The following is a 14,587-nucleotide window of genomic DNA, read 5'->3' as shown; positions in this document are numbered from 1 at the left end:
GTTGGTTTACTGTAGGTATGCCCCAGTTGTTTGAATATTCTGCTTAATGATATAATTTTCATTTCTGAAATGGATATTTTAGGTTTTACCTGTATACTCAATATTCCCGATAATATATAATAAATCTCTACGCACAATAACTTTATTTTTTAGGAACTACTTACGCGCGGAAATTTAGTTTAATTTACTCGGAAAAAATTAGCTGAATTTAAATTTAATGCTTAAAGTCTATCTGTGTATCAAGTATTTATCTGGAATTAGAGTTTGCCACAATTATTCTTACCACCCGTTTAATCATCTTAATTTTAATTTAACTAATTGGTGCCCAAGGATGTCGTCTCATAATAACGTTTAGTACATTCAGCACGTCTGTACATTCGGTGGAGTTGATAGTTGTACATTAGCTCAATAGATAGCGCTGCTTGTACATATTATGAAAAGTTTTACGCTAAGGTAATAATTTGTTTAGACACCTGTAAGTCATTAACTACTATCGCCATATTGTTATAACGGCTGCACGGGTAGAAGTTACGTTTGTTTGTGTGTGTGTGTGTTTAGATGTATTTTAACGATTTGTCATGATTTGTGTAAAGATTAACACTTTTAATTTACAGATTTTTATTTTTTGGACTATTTCATTTTTTATATGTGAGTACTGATTCACGATGTTTTAACTTATTTTCCTGTTACAGTACATAGCATGATTATTCATTCGATGAATGAGCCACGCCTCTTGTGCAGTGCTTTTGATTACTGTATAATTTTTTTTCAAATAAATGGATAAATGACTTAAAATAAGAATGTTTTAAAATCAGAAATAGGTGTCATCCATTGGATGAATACGATTGTAAGATTTGTTTAATTTGTGTATGTATTTTCTTTGAAATTTTGTTGCGAATTGTTTGGGTATTGAAGATGTTTGGAATTTGAATTTAATTTTTGGTCATTATAATCTCTGTACTTGAATTAAATCAGATAGAGTGGTATATAATTATATTTCTTACTTTGCTGGACTATAATGACATTATTTAATTTACTCTGAGGATTTACATTGAATTAACCTCAGTATTTTTTGTAAAAATTGTTCATTAATGTATAGATATTAATTACTTGATTTATTTAGTAATTATGACTGAAGAACCAAATAAAATTAGACAGTGTAAATTAAACCATAGTTTTTTTTGTTTTATATTTTTTATAAATTTGGATTACTTTGTTTTTGAAAATCTTAAAACAATCTGTCGAAAAAAGACATAAATTGATTATTATAATTAAAGACAGCAAGAAAATTTTAAGTAAAACAGATATTTTTATTTGCAGCAGAATGCTTTCAATTAGTAATAGTCTTATTATTTCTTGGAAGCAGTTTGATTTTGAAGAATTATATGTAGGATTTGAAAAAGTAAATATACTATGTTGTCTTTTTTTTGCAATCGGTGATAAATGTTTTATAATGTAAGTAAAACAGTAGGTGTGGTATGTGTACTGTTATTATGGTGTAAAGTATTTAGAAACATTTACACATAATTATAAATTACAGAATGGTTTGAAACTTGTACCACGCAATGTAGTGTTACAATGTTTTATGTAATTGTTTGCTTTCACAATTTGACTTTGATTGTCATTTTTAATTAAAACTTAACTAGATATGTTTAGTTTTGTATGATACCATAATTAGCAGTATTTAGATTCAACTTGTTTTCAAATGAACCTCTTCTAAAATGAACATTTTAAATTTTACTACTGTCCTATGAGGAAGCAGCATTTGTATTCCTACAAGAAAGCAACGTAAAACAGTTAGCAATGATGTTTTTGTAAGGGAAGTTTACAAAATCATGTAAACATGCCAGTAAAGTTAAGCCAGATGCATGTATCAACAAATAATTAATTTATATTCGTTGAAACCTGCAGGTAGACAAAAGGGTCCTTTTTGCAAATTATTCCTAACAGATCTTTTAGTATAATAATGAATGATGTCAAATTTAGCTTTAGGAAGGATCAGTCATTATTCTGATTTATGGAAAATATATTATGCCATTCATTTTGAAAAGCTGGATTGCAAGATTACTGAGTCAACCAGAAGAATAACTGTGGAATCAGAGAGCAGTGCACATAAGGCAACATGAAAAGGTTATGAGAAACCAAAACATGGTAATAACAACACCAAGGCACAATGAGACACCATTTAGATTGGTATCTAGTGGATTATCAAAGGCAGCACATTAGAATAGAGCCCTTTCAGAGAAAACCATTATGATAATGAAGAATTCCAGGTGATCTTGTCATTTGTGGATTATCATGCTTTTTTATTTTATTATCCAGTATAATAATATTGTATCTAAATTCTAAAATGAAAATTATGACCACTAAGTCAGTCATACAGTATGTATGTGGGAATGTAGAATAGAAATTTTGTAGGTATTACAAATGTTATTTTCAACATATAACTATCATTTCAAATTGGATTAAATTAATAATCTTTTTTCCAGGTGGCATAAATGCAAATTGTACAATACCAGTGGTAATTAGAGGTTCATGGTTTTCTTGGGAGAATGGAAGACAGACTGAAACAGAGTTTAATGCAGATACAATGCGACGTAATTCACTTGGTGAAATGACTTGCATTGATAGTAGAGATGAATTCCACACGAATTATACATTGATATTCCATCATCATGCTGATAATTGTTATTACTGCACAAAATTACTTGTTAGGACCGTTAATGTTTTGGAAAAGGTTGAATGTAAGTAATTTCATCTATAATGGTTAACTAATTTTTTTTTTTTTTAATTGTATTTCTAAAAATCTGTCTGGCCCTTCAGCATTTATTGAATGCTTTATTAATTTTAAATAAAACTTGCTGATTGATTCATCCTTTGCTTAAACTGAAACAGAATCATTTTAAAATATATAGTAACTAAGAGCAAGTTAAGGAATTGTTTTTTGTAAAGTAAAAAGAATACAAAAAGTGGTATTAGTAAACAATAACAATAAAATATAAAAAATAAATTTTACAAAAAATAGTTTCTTATGAAGCAGTACAAAAATATTGCCCAAGTGGAATCTCAGTAGTCTGTATGGGAATATATTTCAGTGGTAGAATACTGAAATGGTGTGAGTACTGTCAGTCAAGAGATTTAAAAAAATGAATGGTAATTCAGGGAATAAATATGGACTTATCCATAGTTAAGAATTGATATTTTTAAGAAATGTGATTACTTTAAGGTTTATACAAGGTTTAAGGTTCAATAATTAAATAAAATGCTAACAGCAGAAAAACTCTTTAATAGAATAAAGTGAAACTGTCTGAAATTCAAGTCTTCATTCCTGCCCTACAAAAATCAGCTGTTCGAAAATATTTTCTATTATAACCTCTTTTGTTTATATCAAAATGCCTTCTTTCTTTTTTTCTGTTCAGCCTCCGGAACCACCCTAAGGTTTACTGCAGAGGATGATATAAATGAAGTGTAGTTTTATAAAGTCACAGGTTGGCCAGTCCTGAGATGTGTGGTTAACTGAAATCCAACCATCAAAGAACACTGGTATCCATGATCTAGAATCAAAATGTCTGCTTTGCTTGAAAGTGTACAGTGGAATATGCTGTGATAAGTTTTTCTGAAGGTGTAAAACTGGCCAAAATTCACTTGCAAATGTTAAAACAGTATTGTAAAATGCTTATTAGTTGTGTAGATTTTTATTAGTGCCTCATTTAGATCTGGCAAAACAAGTATCATAAATTTTCAGTGTAGCAGAGGACTTGTGGTCCCATTAAAAATCTTATTCACAGGAGAAACGAACAGAAGTTTTAAAAATTACAAAAATTGTGTTTTTTAGATCGCATAATATCTCAGATGAACTTTTAATTTATCATTTTAAGGTGGGATCCAAACATCAAGAGTATAGAATGGAAATATCCAAGTTCATCTGCCTAGAAAAAAATTAAAAATCTACACATCAGGTGGTGAAGTGATGCTAACATTGTTTTGGGATTGTAAAGGTTTAATTGCAATTTTTTAAAGAATAATGTACAATCAACATAGAGTACTATTGGGACATGCTAGAAAATAAATTAAAATTTGCAATAGGGAGAGATCACCCAGGTTCCTTCTCAAAAGGCATAATTCTTTTGCTTGTTAATATTTATCTCATACCTCTCAAAAGTCAGGTCAGGAGGTGGTGCCACATCCGTGTTACAGTTCTGATTTTGCAGTGTTAGATTTTTTATTTGTTTGGTCCTCTCAGAATTTTTATGTGTCACCAAGTTTGACACCAATGAGCAAGTCTAAGATGTGGTACAAGAATGACTGGAACATTAATATTCTTTACTACTAGAATATCAGAGCTCACAGAAAAATGGGACAAATGCCTAAGTGTAGTCTGAGATTATCTTGAAAAGTAACATTGTCCTTGAACAAATAATCTTTCTGTAGTCATTTGCTCTCTGTAATTGCTGAATGACTCTTGTATACATAACAATTTATAATGGTGTTCGACTTAACTTTGTAGATGTATGGAAAGTGGTGCTGTCCTGTTGCAACCAGCAGTCACACTCATCCTCTTGCTGTAAGGCTATAAACTGTTATATAATTTCTTGGTAGATGGCAGTTTTTAAAAAAAACAAAGGCCCTATTATTCATCGCTTTAAAATCGCATACCATGTGTCTACTTTTTGTGAATGTAGGGGAGATTGAAAAGAAAATGTGTAGGTTCTCAATAACTCAGGTCCGTTAGTACTGAATATTAACTAACCACCAAGGTGAAACCGTGCTTCATCTGTGAAAAATACTTCATCTAGAATGCCAATGAAGTTTTTGAACCATTGACAGTAGTGAACCCTTTTAGCTTAATCAGCATTACTTAGCTCATGGAAAACTTGCATTCGATATGGTTAACATTTCAGCATTCTCCTCACTATAGTGTGGGCAGGACCTAGTGAAATATTTTTTTCCCAGCTTAATCTCCACAGAGCTTATGGGGAGATTTTGTAACTGTCGCTTTAATGTCCTGTATGAATTGTGTCATTAAAACACCTGTGTCAGGTCTAACCAAGACAAGAAACCATGTTTCTTGTTTAGCATCAAACCTGTTTCAAGAAATTTTTTGACTAACTTCTGAATAAACATTTCACTGATGCTTCCTCTTCAGATTTTTCCTTGAAATTTTGCCAACACATGACATGAGATTTTCATCTCCAAATAAGTTTCCATCAGAAATACAAGTTCTGGCAATGCTCAAATGTGTAGGTAACAAACAATCATTGTCCCTACTTCAGCTCCAGTTGTACCAACATCTTCCACATTATTTTACCCTTCTCACACCAATAAATACATTTAGTATGAACTATTGAGTGATGGTACCTTTTAAAATTGAACACCTGTGTAACACTAGTACAAAATTTGGCCACCAATGTTATTAAATATGGATACATTTACTGGTATAGAACATGCTTGCTGTATGTTTTGGTTTAATGATTACAGTTAAATGTAATTTTCGTAGGGAGTACAGTGGGAGGCTTCTAGTAGGCATACAATTTATCCTGACATCAAACCTTCATTGAAACAAGTTGTTCTTCCAGACAGAATGGCCTGATCTTCCTGGAAGCAACCTTAAATGGTATCGTTTATCTGGACATGCTTCAAAATTTTCTAATTCCTCAGTTAGACAATGATGACCAAGATGGACGCCACTATTATCAGCAAGATGGGGACATTACCTTACTACCACCTAGAAGTCAGATTTTCTTATTACTCAATTCACAGGTCAGTGAGTTGGTCATAAAAGTCCAATTGCAAGGCCACACTGCTCCCCAGATTTGACCCATCTAGATTTTTTTATGTGGGGGGTTTCATTAAAGATTGGGTTTATTTACCATCTTTGTCTGCTGATCTTGTTGAGCTAAGGCTTCAGATTAATTTCACAGCTGGAGAGGGTGTATGTCACATTACAAATGGAAGCTATATTGAACCAAAGTAAATGTTGGGTGAAAAACTTGATGTATTTTTCTACAAAATGAGACTTCATCCAGATCAATAAGTTATCTCAATAAGTTTTATATGCTTTTAAAATTGTGAAGTTCTTTTCACCTTGTATATGTTCATTTATTTGAAATTGTTATGAAATTCTTTTTTGGTGAAAAAAGTAGTTTTAAAAGAAGGTTTGACTGTTTTCTACAATTTTACAGTGATATATGTATTGTCTTGTTCAGCCCATTTACAGCATGCATTGAAGTTCAACAGTTTCATTAGAACAAATGAGCAGTGACTGAATTATAATGCAGAGTCAGTCATTAGTTATAAATGAAAAGATATAATGAAGTGAAACAAATATGGCATAAAAGTATATTTATTTTTTTATGTATTCACCATTTACAAATATATTTTCCCAATGGTGAACCACTTTTCTCATTACGTCAATAAAGAATGCTAGGGTCTATCCTTGATCCAAGATTTCAGTGTGCCATTCATGGTGAAATGAATATCCTTAATACATTCTTTAATTGTGAAAATAATAGGGCATCAAATCTGCTGAGTGTGGAAGGTTTAAATTGGTTCAAATTTCCACCTCACAAGGCCTTAACGGCTGCTCACATTAAGGATTGTCGAACACATACACATATCGTAATGTGGTTTAACATCTCTATGTATCCATAGAATTTATTAGTTGTTTCCAGGTAGTTATGTACATATATTTGAAATCACAGAACATTGTCAAGAGAATTTTGATTTGAATTTTTTTTATTGTGATAAGCTATAGGGTGTTTAGCTATAAAGGTATTCCATGTTCTGCCATTTTCCTTATGGATTATAATGATGCATCCGAGTTCCCACCATAATATAGAAAAGAAAGACATCCCTCTTTCTCCCTGTTCTGTCTTCAGTGAGAATATTATGGATGTCAACATACAATATTAACTCCTACATTAACAGCTCTTAGAGAAATCCTTCACACATTGTCTATCATGTTCCATTTTCATTTAAACTTTTGAGTCCTCAATAGTTCATTTTTTTTTATATAATTTTTCTCTGTTCATTCCGTCTTTAATTGAACTTTTATTTTCCTTTGAAAAATTTTTCCTGCCTTTAATCTAACACTAATACCTCTTTGCAGCCCACTATTTCCCAGAATGCGCGTTTCTTAATATGTAACATCTTGAACGCTCTATTTATCCTTTTTTTTTATTATATCTCTCTTGTCTCCTTATTTATTTATTTTTTATATGTTTTAAAAGTCTGTAGTTACATCTAACAATTTGCTGTCAATTTTTTTTTCATTATCACAATATCATCTTTTTTCAGAAAAATTGAATTATTGAAAACAGAATATCAAACAATCAATCAGGTTATCTTGATAACATTTTTTTAATGTTTCTTTTTCAGCTGGTTGTGTTAATTTATCTCCTGGTGAAAAACCAACTGTTGAAAAAATTTGTCGATATCAAAAATCAGATCAACAGCTATCAACATTATTCTCTGAAAATTATGTACCTGTTAACTGTCGATCTAGTTTAGAAGGTGTATGGAAATTTGCTTATCAGGTAATTAAATCTTACAGTTACCTAGGATTTTTAGTTGCATTTTCTCTGCTGATTCACAATTATGATGTGATATATTCTTTATTATGATTTATTTCTATAGTATGATAAAATATTTATTACCTTTGTATATATATATATGTGTGTGTGTGTGTGTGTGTATGTGTAGTGACAAAGGATTAAATAGATAAAAAAACAATATGTGTTACGAATAGGTTTATCTTTATTATAAGTCTGTTTTGGGGTTACAATGACAAATGTTTCAGTATCTCAGAAAGGTGGATGATAATGTAAGTAGCAAAAGCAAGAAGGTTGTTATAAAGTTTTGAAGCAAATCAAGTTTTGCTATAAAGATTTAAAAAATCTTTGATGAATGCTTTATTTGTTTGGAAAAGAAAGAGTATGCTATTCTAATCCTGTGCATGACTGAATTTCAGTGCTATTCCTTAAGTCACCTCCTTGCAACATGAAATTTTTTATCAAAAAATGTGATAAAAAATTTTTTTACCACGAAACAAGTATTTTAAGACTTAGGTAAAATGGAAAAACTTGTTCGTTGTTATACTTTATTTTAATCTTTTATCTTATAATTAGCTACAAATTACCCTCTCCCACAATAACAGTTCCTTAGCTGAAGTTTTTTAATTACAGAATAATCAGTTTTAAGAACAGAAAATTGACAAATGTGTTAAAAAAATTGTTTTTTTTTTCATTTTTCCAAATCTCATGTTTATGAAAATGCCTGTGCCACCTTTTAATTGTTAATTGAATGTAGGTAGATTTTATCTGATATTATTTCTTTATCATTATTGCTCTTTAACCTGGCCAAAGTCGTGCTGATATGCATCACGTAAAGGGTCGCTTATTGTGGAAAGGAACAACTATCATAAATAAATCAAGTATAATTGTGTTTTTTCTTTGTAATACTGTTTACTTTTTATTAGACAATCTTTTTAATGTGTTCTTTATTACAATTATAAATTCTTATTTCTTTAATTATATTATACAGTTATACAAATATTTCAAAATCATATTACAACATACATTATATTACGGTACATTAACATTCAATAAAACAATATATTACAGAGAATTAGCTTAGTTACTACAGAAGAAATTAAAACATTATTAGAAATAATCTGAATAATATAAAATTGAAAAAACAGTTTTGTCCTCATCACCTACCTTGGGATTTTCGTTTTCATTTTTAGCACATCTAACACATGAATATAGGTAGTTTTATTTTTTCTATTTGTTGAACTGCTACAGAAATTCCTTTATTTTTGAACAGACCCCGTACAACTTCACTGCAAATCTGGAATGATGTAAATTTAAAACGTCACACAACTACATTTGTAAACACTATTGCCAACTGCTACAGCCTACTATGTCGTAATTAAAACATCATCTTCAAAAACGATCTTGTCGGTTAATCATTTCATACGTTTGTTTAAATTTATAAATATAATATTTTTCAAGTATACTCATTTTTTTATTGTTGTTACAAACTCCAAAATTTCAAAATTATTCTTAAAATCAGTAATACCATGCTTACATTACAGCAAATGGTCGGCTATATAGACGCACTTCTCTTTTTGTTTCTGTAAGCCCTATAATGTTCCATAAACCTTTTTTTTAAAAATCTGTTAGTTATATAAATTTTATTGTATTCATTACATTTAATTTTATATATTCCTCTTAAATCCTCCTATCATTTTTATTATTATTACTCCTTAAATATTTTGTAGTATAGTTATTTGGTTTGTAAACTTTTTTACATTTTATCATAAACATTAGTAATGTTTCATATTATTTTATTTATTGTAAGAAAAAGCTATTGCTAATCTCTGTATTGTTTTTTTTATTGTAATTTTGTAAAACTATCTTGATAGGTTTTCTCTGCTTTTTATATTCCTTTTCTATAATTTCACTATTTAAACCGTTAAACACTGCTAGGTTTTTTGGGTTGTTTTCCTACTGTGTTTGGTGGTTAAGTTGATATATATATATTAGTGACATGTATTTGTATTGTATGTAGAAATAAGAAGAAAATATGTCTGATGATGAAACTAAAAATCTTTTTGAATTGTGTGTATCATATTGGTAATATCCATAACTTTTTCCTTATATTAAATAATTAATCCAGTTAGTGGTAGAGACCTGCAAGTGGTTTTATAAAGTGTAAATTGCATTGAATATCTTTTCAGTTTTTGAATGTTACAACTACACCAAATAATTGTGGTATGTTATTAAATATATTGAATGATTTAACTTTAATTTAATTTGCTGCGTATTTTAAACAAGATAAGAATTTTAATTTTCTCAGATTTTTAAAAGACTGTTGTATTACAATGCTACTAAAATACTTACCAATCTAAGTTGAACAGTTCCACTTATAGAATTAAAAACTGTAAAGAGATTTTAATAGTTTTGGTTAATTCTTACTGTAAGCATTGATTATTGATTATAATATTTGTTTTGCTTTTAAATAACAAAAATATATAGACTTTAAATTATACTAATATTTATTATTTAATTGTGTCATCTAGTATACATTTTTTGGTGGTTCTAACTTATTCAGTTTATTGTTTGTCAGTTGAATCTGTATAATTTTAATATATTTTTTTAATAATCAGAATAAGTTGGAGTTAAATGTTTTACTACAGTTATTTTTTTTCTTTTTTAATTATAGAATCGATTTAGGTTTACAGGTGAATGCGCCCATGATGATGCATACATTAAATCATGCCAGCAAGCTGGTACTCAGTTCTTGATCACAAATCAAAAGTTTAATATTACTTACAAAAAATGTGAAGGCATGACTGGAACTTTTGATGGAGGTAATCGCTCTACATAAGTTATTATAATTTTATTTTATATATAATTCAACTGCCATATTCCTTTTTTGTGTGAGTAGTTGATAATATTTACTGTTAACCTCTGAAGCAGAATAATATTGTATCCAGAAAATAATAGAGCTTTCTTTACTAAAATGATAGAACTTTCTTTACTTGATAGGCACTTAAATTTAGGTTTCTTACAGGCACTGAATGGGAAATAGAATCCTGAAATTGGTTCACAGACAGCTCTTCACCAGATAACACCTTGGATTTAGATAAATGAATAACCTTATCGAGAAGAGAGGCAAACAAACAATCCTGTGGACGGTAACGCAAGCACTGCTCCCAAAGAAGCCAATGCTTATTTTATCTATCTGTTACGGAGATCGGGATACTTGATCTAGAATAGGTGCAGAACATTATTAATAATATTTTTATTATGTAACCTTAAATATATGCTGCAACAACAATTGTTATGGTTCTTAAATTTTAGAGACACCTAAGAAACAGTACAATGTTCCTAAAGGATAATATAATATCTGTTGCCAGAGTGTATGGCATGTGGAAAAATATTTTCTTCTGTTTTAAGGAATAATAAGTTTTCCCAAAAGTGCCAGATTTCCATTCCCTTGCACAGAACTGTTGGAATCAAGATGTGGCAGAATTTTATGTGGATGCTGTACTTAATGTTGAATAGACATATGTTTTTTAGCTTATTCGTTAGTCATGCAATTCCCTACAATTTCTATGGTCATTTTAAATGTATTGGTTGTACTATTTTGTGTGCAAAGATAGTATATATTGAACAGTACTACTGTGCCAAGTTTTGCTAAAAATTGAGTTATAAACTAGATAAAATGGTTAAGTCAGCAAGGGTTGGCCTTGTTATGGGATTAAAATAGTATAAAGGATTTAAGAATGTTTGAACTTCTATACAAAGAAATCAGAGTTCTGATAAACCAACAAGTGAAAATCGTGATGTTTATTGATAAAGGTCATAGTTTATTATTTATTTATTTATTACTATTAAAACAGTCTGTCTTCATTAAATTTCATTCATGAAGAGACTGCACCTTAACTACGTCCCCATGACCATTCCTTTACACCTAATTCAGAACAGGTAAGTAAAAATCTAATTTTCCAGGTTCACCAAATACTTGATCATGGTTTTGGTACAAAAAGAAAATTAATAACAATGACATAGTCGGATATCTTTCTTAAGAGGCTTCTAGAAATGTTTTGAAGTATGAGAAAAGTGTATTAAAGTCAAAAGAATCATATCTTAATTAAAATAACAGCTGAAACTGAGTAAATGAGATAATTTTAATTCATTTAGGTGAAACAGGAACAGATATATGCATTTTTAAGATCAAATTTTTTATATTGTCATGGAATTAAGTAAATGTCATGTATCAATTTATTTTTGCAGTTGTTGAGTACAGCTGTCTTGGAGATTGGTTTGTTGATAAAAACCATTTTTTTGCTGTCGCTAATACAAAAGAATCTCGTAAAGATGAGAAATATCGTTGCTTTTTAAAGAATAGAGATGATGATTTATATATTGGTGTTTCCATTACAGCTGAATGTAATACATTAAAAACTGTTGAAAAAAGTCCTGAACGTTTAAGAATAACTCCTGGTAAGTTAATATTTTAATTATTTTTAAGAATATTTTATCACTCAAATTTCATTTTTTATTTGATAAATACTAAATCTTGTGTAATTTTTTTCAGATTTCAATTTACTTAATGCGATCTAGTTAATTTCCAATATACGAGTATGAATTAAGTATTCTTATAAATTATTTTACATTAATTTCATATGACAACTGTTTTTTCTTCTCCTTTTTTCCCCGCCCTCAGGAGCCAGATCCACAATTATGTATAAACTTGGCTCCGAGGGGTGCCATAGTCTCTAACTATCTTGTTGGGAACAAAGTTCCCACTGTGCCCAGTACTGGTTGTTCAGGCGCCATGCCTCTAATGAGGGGACTCCAAAGGATTTCCACACCTGGATTCGGTCTTGCCGTGCCTCCGATGGAGAACCCTCGAAAGGATTCCCAGCTGGGACTTGTTCTTATTTTCCCCCCCAACAGTACTACAAGGGAGTCCTCACCGGATTATCGTAAGCGGGAGACCGAGGCCTCCACCCCTTCCCGGATGGGGTTGTCCCATATGACAACTATTTCTTTTACTGCAGTGCACTATCTTTATTTTTCTTCTTCTAAGTGCCGTCTTGTTAGCAAAGATTGGTGGTCTATATGGACAGTTCTAAATGTGATGAATTTTACATTGAACCGAGCCATGCCATGTGACCTCAAAGGGATATCCTTCAGGGTCTTTAACATCACTATCTTCATTACATTTTAGCATTTAAAGTTTTGTATAGCATGTTTTACTTCATAGTACAGCATTTCTACTATAATTCATATCTTTAATATCTTTAAAATCATTGACCAGAGATTAATTCTATTATTTCTTGCATTATTCTGTACTTTCTTTTGCTGTGTTCCTTTTTAATTACTTTTTTCTGTTATCAATTCAGTAAATAATGGTTGATTGTAGCTCTACTCATCAAAAATCAGTCAATTACTAGTAGAAATTCATCAAATTGGTAATTGAAAATTTTTTGTGTTTGATTTTTTTAATTACAACTGAAAAAACTAATTTTAAAAAATATTGATACATTTAACAATTTTTAATTCAGAGAAATTTTTTGTTTAATCTTTTAGTTAATGTTCAAAGTTTCAATTTGAATATTATGAGGGTCATTCAGTACTTACACACAGAAATGGCACAGTGGAAGAAAGTTTAATAGAATTAACTGAAACTATCTGAATTTAATTTTTTTAAGTTGGCATCTCTGACATAGAAAATAAAAGCCATTCAGAAATAATCTCTCTTTTTTATTTTAAAATGTTGGCTCCACTTGAAATATGCACTGTGGTAGAACAGCATGCTGTAATAATATTTTTATTTTCTGAAGTTGTGAAACTGGCCAAAATTCACTTACAGATGTTAAAACAGTAAAGTAAAAAGTATATTAACAGTAAAAAATGTTATAAGTGGATCAAACAGTTCAAATTGGCCAAACAAGTCACTGATTTTTCTTCGTTGTGAAAGACCTGTGGAAGTTTTGGCTGCCTTTTTGCAAAATTGAAATTAATGATTTTATTCACTAGGACAGATGTATAAAGATTTGGGAAATTTGTAGCATGAGTTTTGGCACTGTCCATTGCATTATACATTATAACCTGAATTACCACAAAAAATGTTTAAGATGGGTTGCAAGATGGTCAACTCAAAATCACAGACCCCAAATTAACATTGTACAGAACTGAAATGACAGTTTTAATGAACGCTAATGTTTTTTTTTTTTTGGATCATATGGTAACTTGTGATGAAACGGGTCCATCATTTTGAACCGGAAACCAAATGTCAGAGTATGAAATGGAAACATCTGAGTTCATCTGCCAGGAAAAAATTCAAAATCTACACGTCAGCTGTGACATAGTGTCATCAAAATCTGATAACAGTGTTTTGGGACTGTAAAAGCCTATTTTAGTAAGATTAGATTAAATTAGATTCACCTGTAAGGTCATACAATCAATGCCAGGTACTATTGTGACATGCAAATAATAAAATGAAACCTGCAATAAGGAGGGAAATTCTGGTTCTCTCTCAAAACATGTAGTAAAAATCTAAAAGATTTTTTGGGTGCTTTGTAAATTTACAGTCTATCTTACACCATTTGTTTATTTTTAGTCTGCAGAGAGTTTTTATGTTGCATCAAGTTTAGCAGGTCATGAATGCAGTGCAGGAATGCTTCAGACACAAAGGTGAACAGTTCTTTATTACTGGAATAAGAAGTCCTCAGAAAGATTGGACAGGTGCTTAAATGTAGACAGGAATTATGTTGAAAAGTGATGTGCTAGTTTCATTGTCATTGAATAAATAATCATTTTTCAGCAGTGATTTTTCTCTTTTATTATTGAATGATCCTCAGTAATAGTGTTAAATTATTATTGGTCATAATTAATTCTACGCATTGCGTTGCTATTATAATCGTTGTTTATTGTTTTTTTTTTTCAATTCTAACCTGAGAAAATATGATGATTTTTCAAGAGACTGCAACAGTCTACTTTTAATGTTGCCAACAATCTTGATAATTAGCATTAAACGTACATCATAGATTTTATTATCTTTTACTCCACCA

The 14,587-nt window shown here is 30.1% G+C and overlaps 1 protein-coding gene across 2 annotated transcripts in view; it reads left to right on the top strand.

The window, feature by feature from the left end:
• The first annotated feature begins 479 nt into the window (after nucleotides 1–479).
• Nucleotides 480–14,587, top strand: part of udt (protein undicht) — a 31,960-nt gene continuing 17,852 nt past the window's right edge. Inside the window, exons 1-5 of one of the 2 annotated variants that reach the window (XM_075379543.1) lie at nucleotides 480–648; nucleotides 2,490–2,744; nucleotides 7,378–7,535; nucleotides 10,225–10,372; nucleotides 11,802–12,011. In XM_075379543.1, the coding sequence (XP_075235658.1) occupies nucleotides 579–648; nucleotides 2,490–2,744; nucleotides 7,378–7,535; nucleotides 10,225–10,372; nucleotides 11,802–12,011 (841 nt within the window). In that variant the 5' untranslated portion in view covers nucleotides 480–578. Of the gene's footprint in view, nucleotides 649–748; nucleotides 848–2,489; nucleotides 2,745–7,377; nucleotides 7,536–10,224; nucleotides 10,373–11,801; nucleotides 12,012–14,587 lie in introns of those variants that run through there. The other variant, XM_075379544.1, reaches the window with a different exon arrangement.

The sequence above is a fragment of the Lycorma delicatula genome, chromosome 12 (genome assembly GCF_047948215.1).
Source record: "Lycorma delicatula isolate Av1 chromosome 12, ASM4794821v1, whole genome shotgun sequence".
Lineage (NCBI taxonomy): Eukaryota > Metazoa > Arthropoda > Insecta > Hemiptera > Fulgoridae > Lycorma > Lycorma delicatula.
The sequence above is the reverse complement of the archived record's forward strand: the minus strand, read 5'-3'. Positions and strand labels throughout refer to the sequence as shown.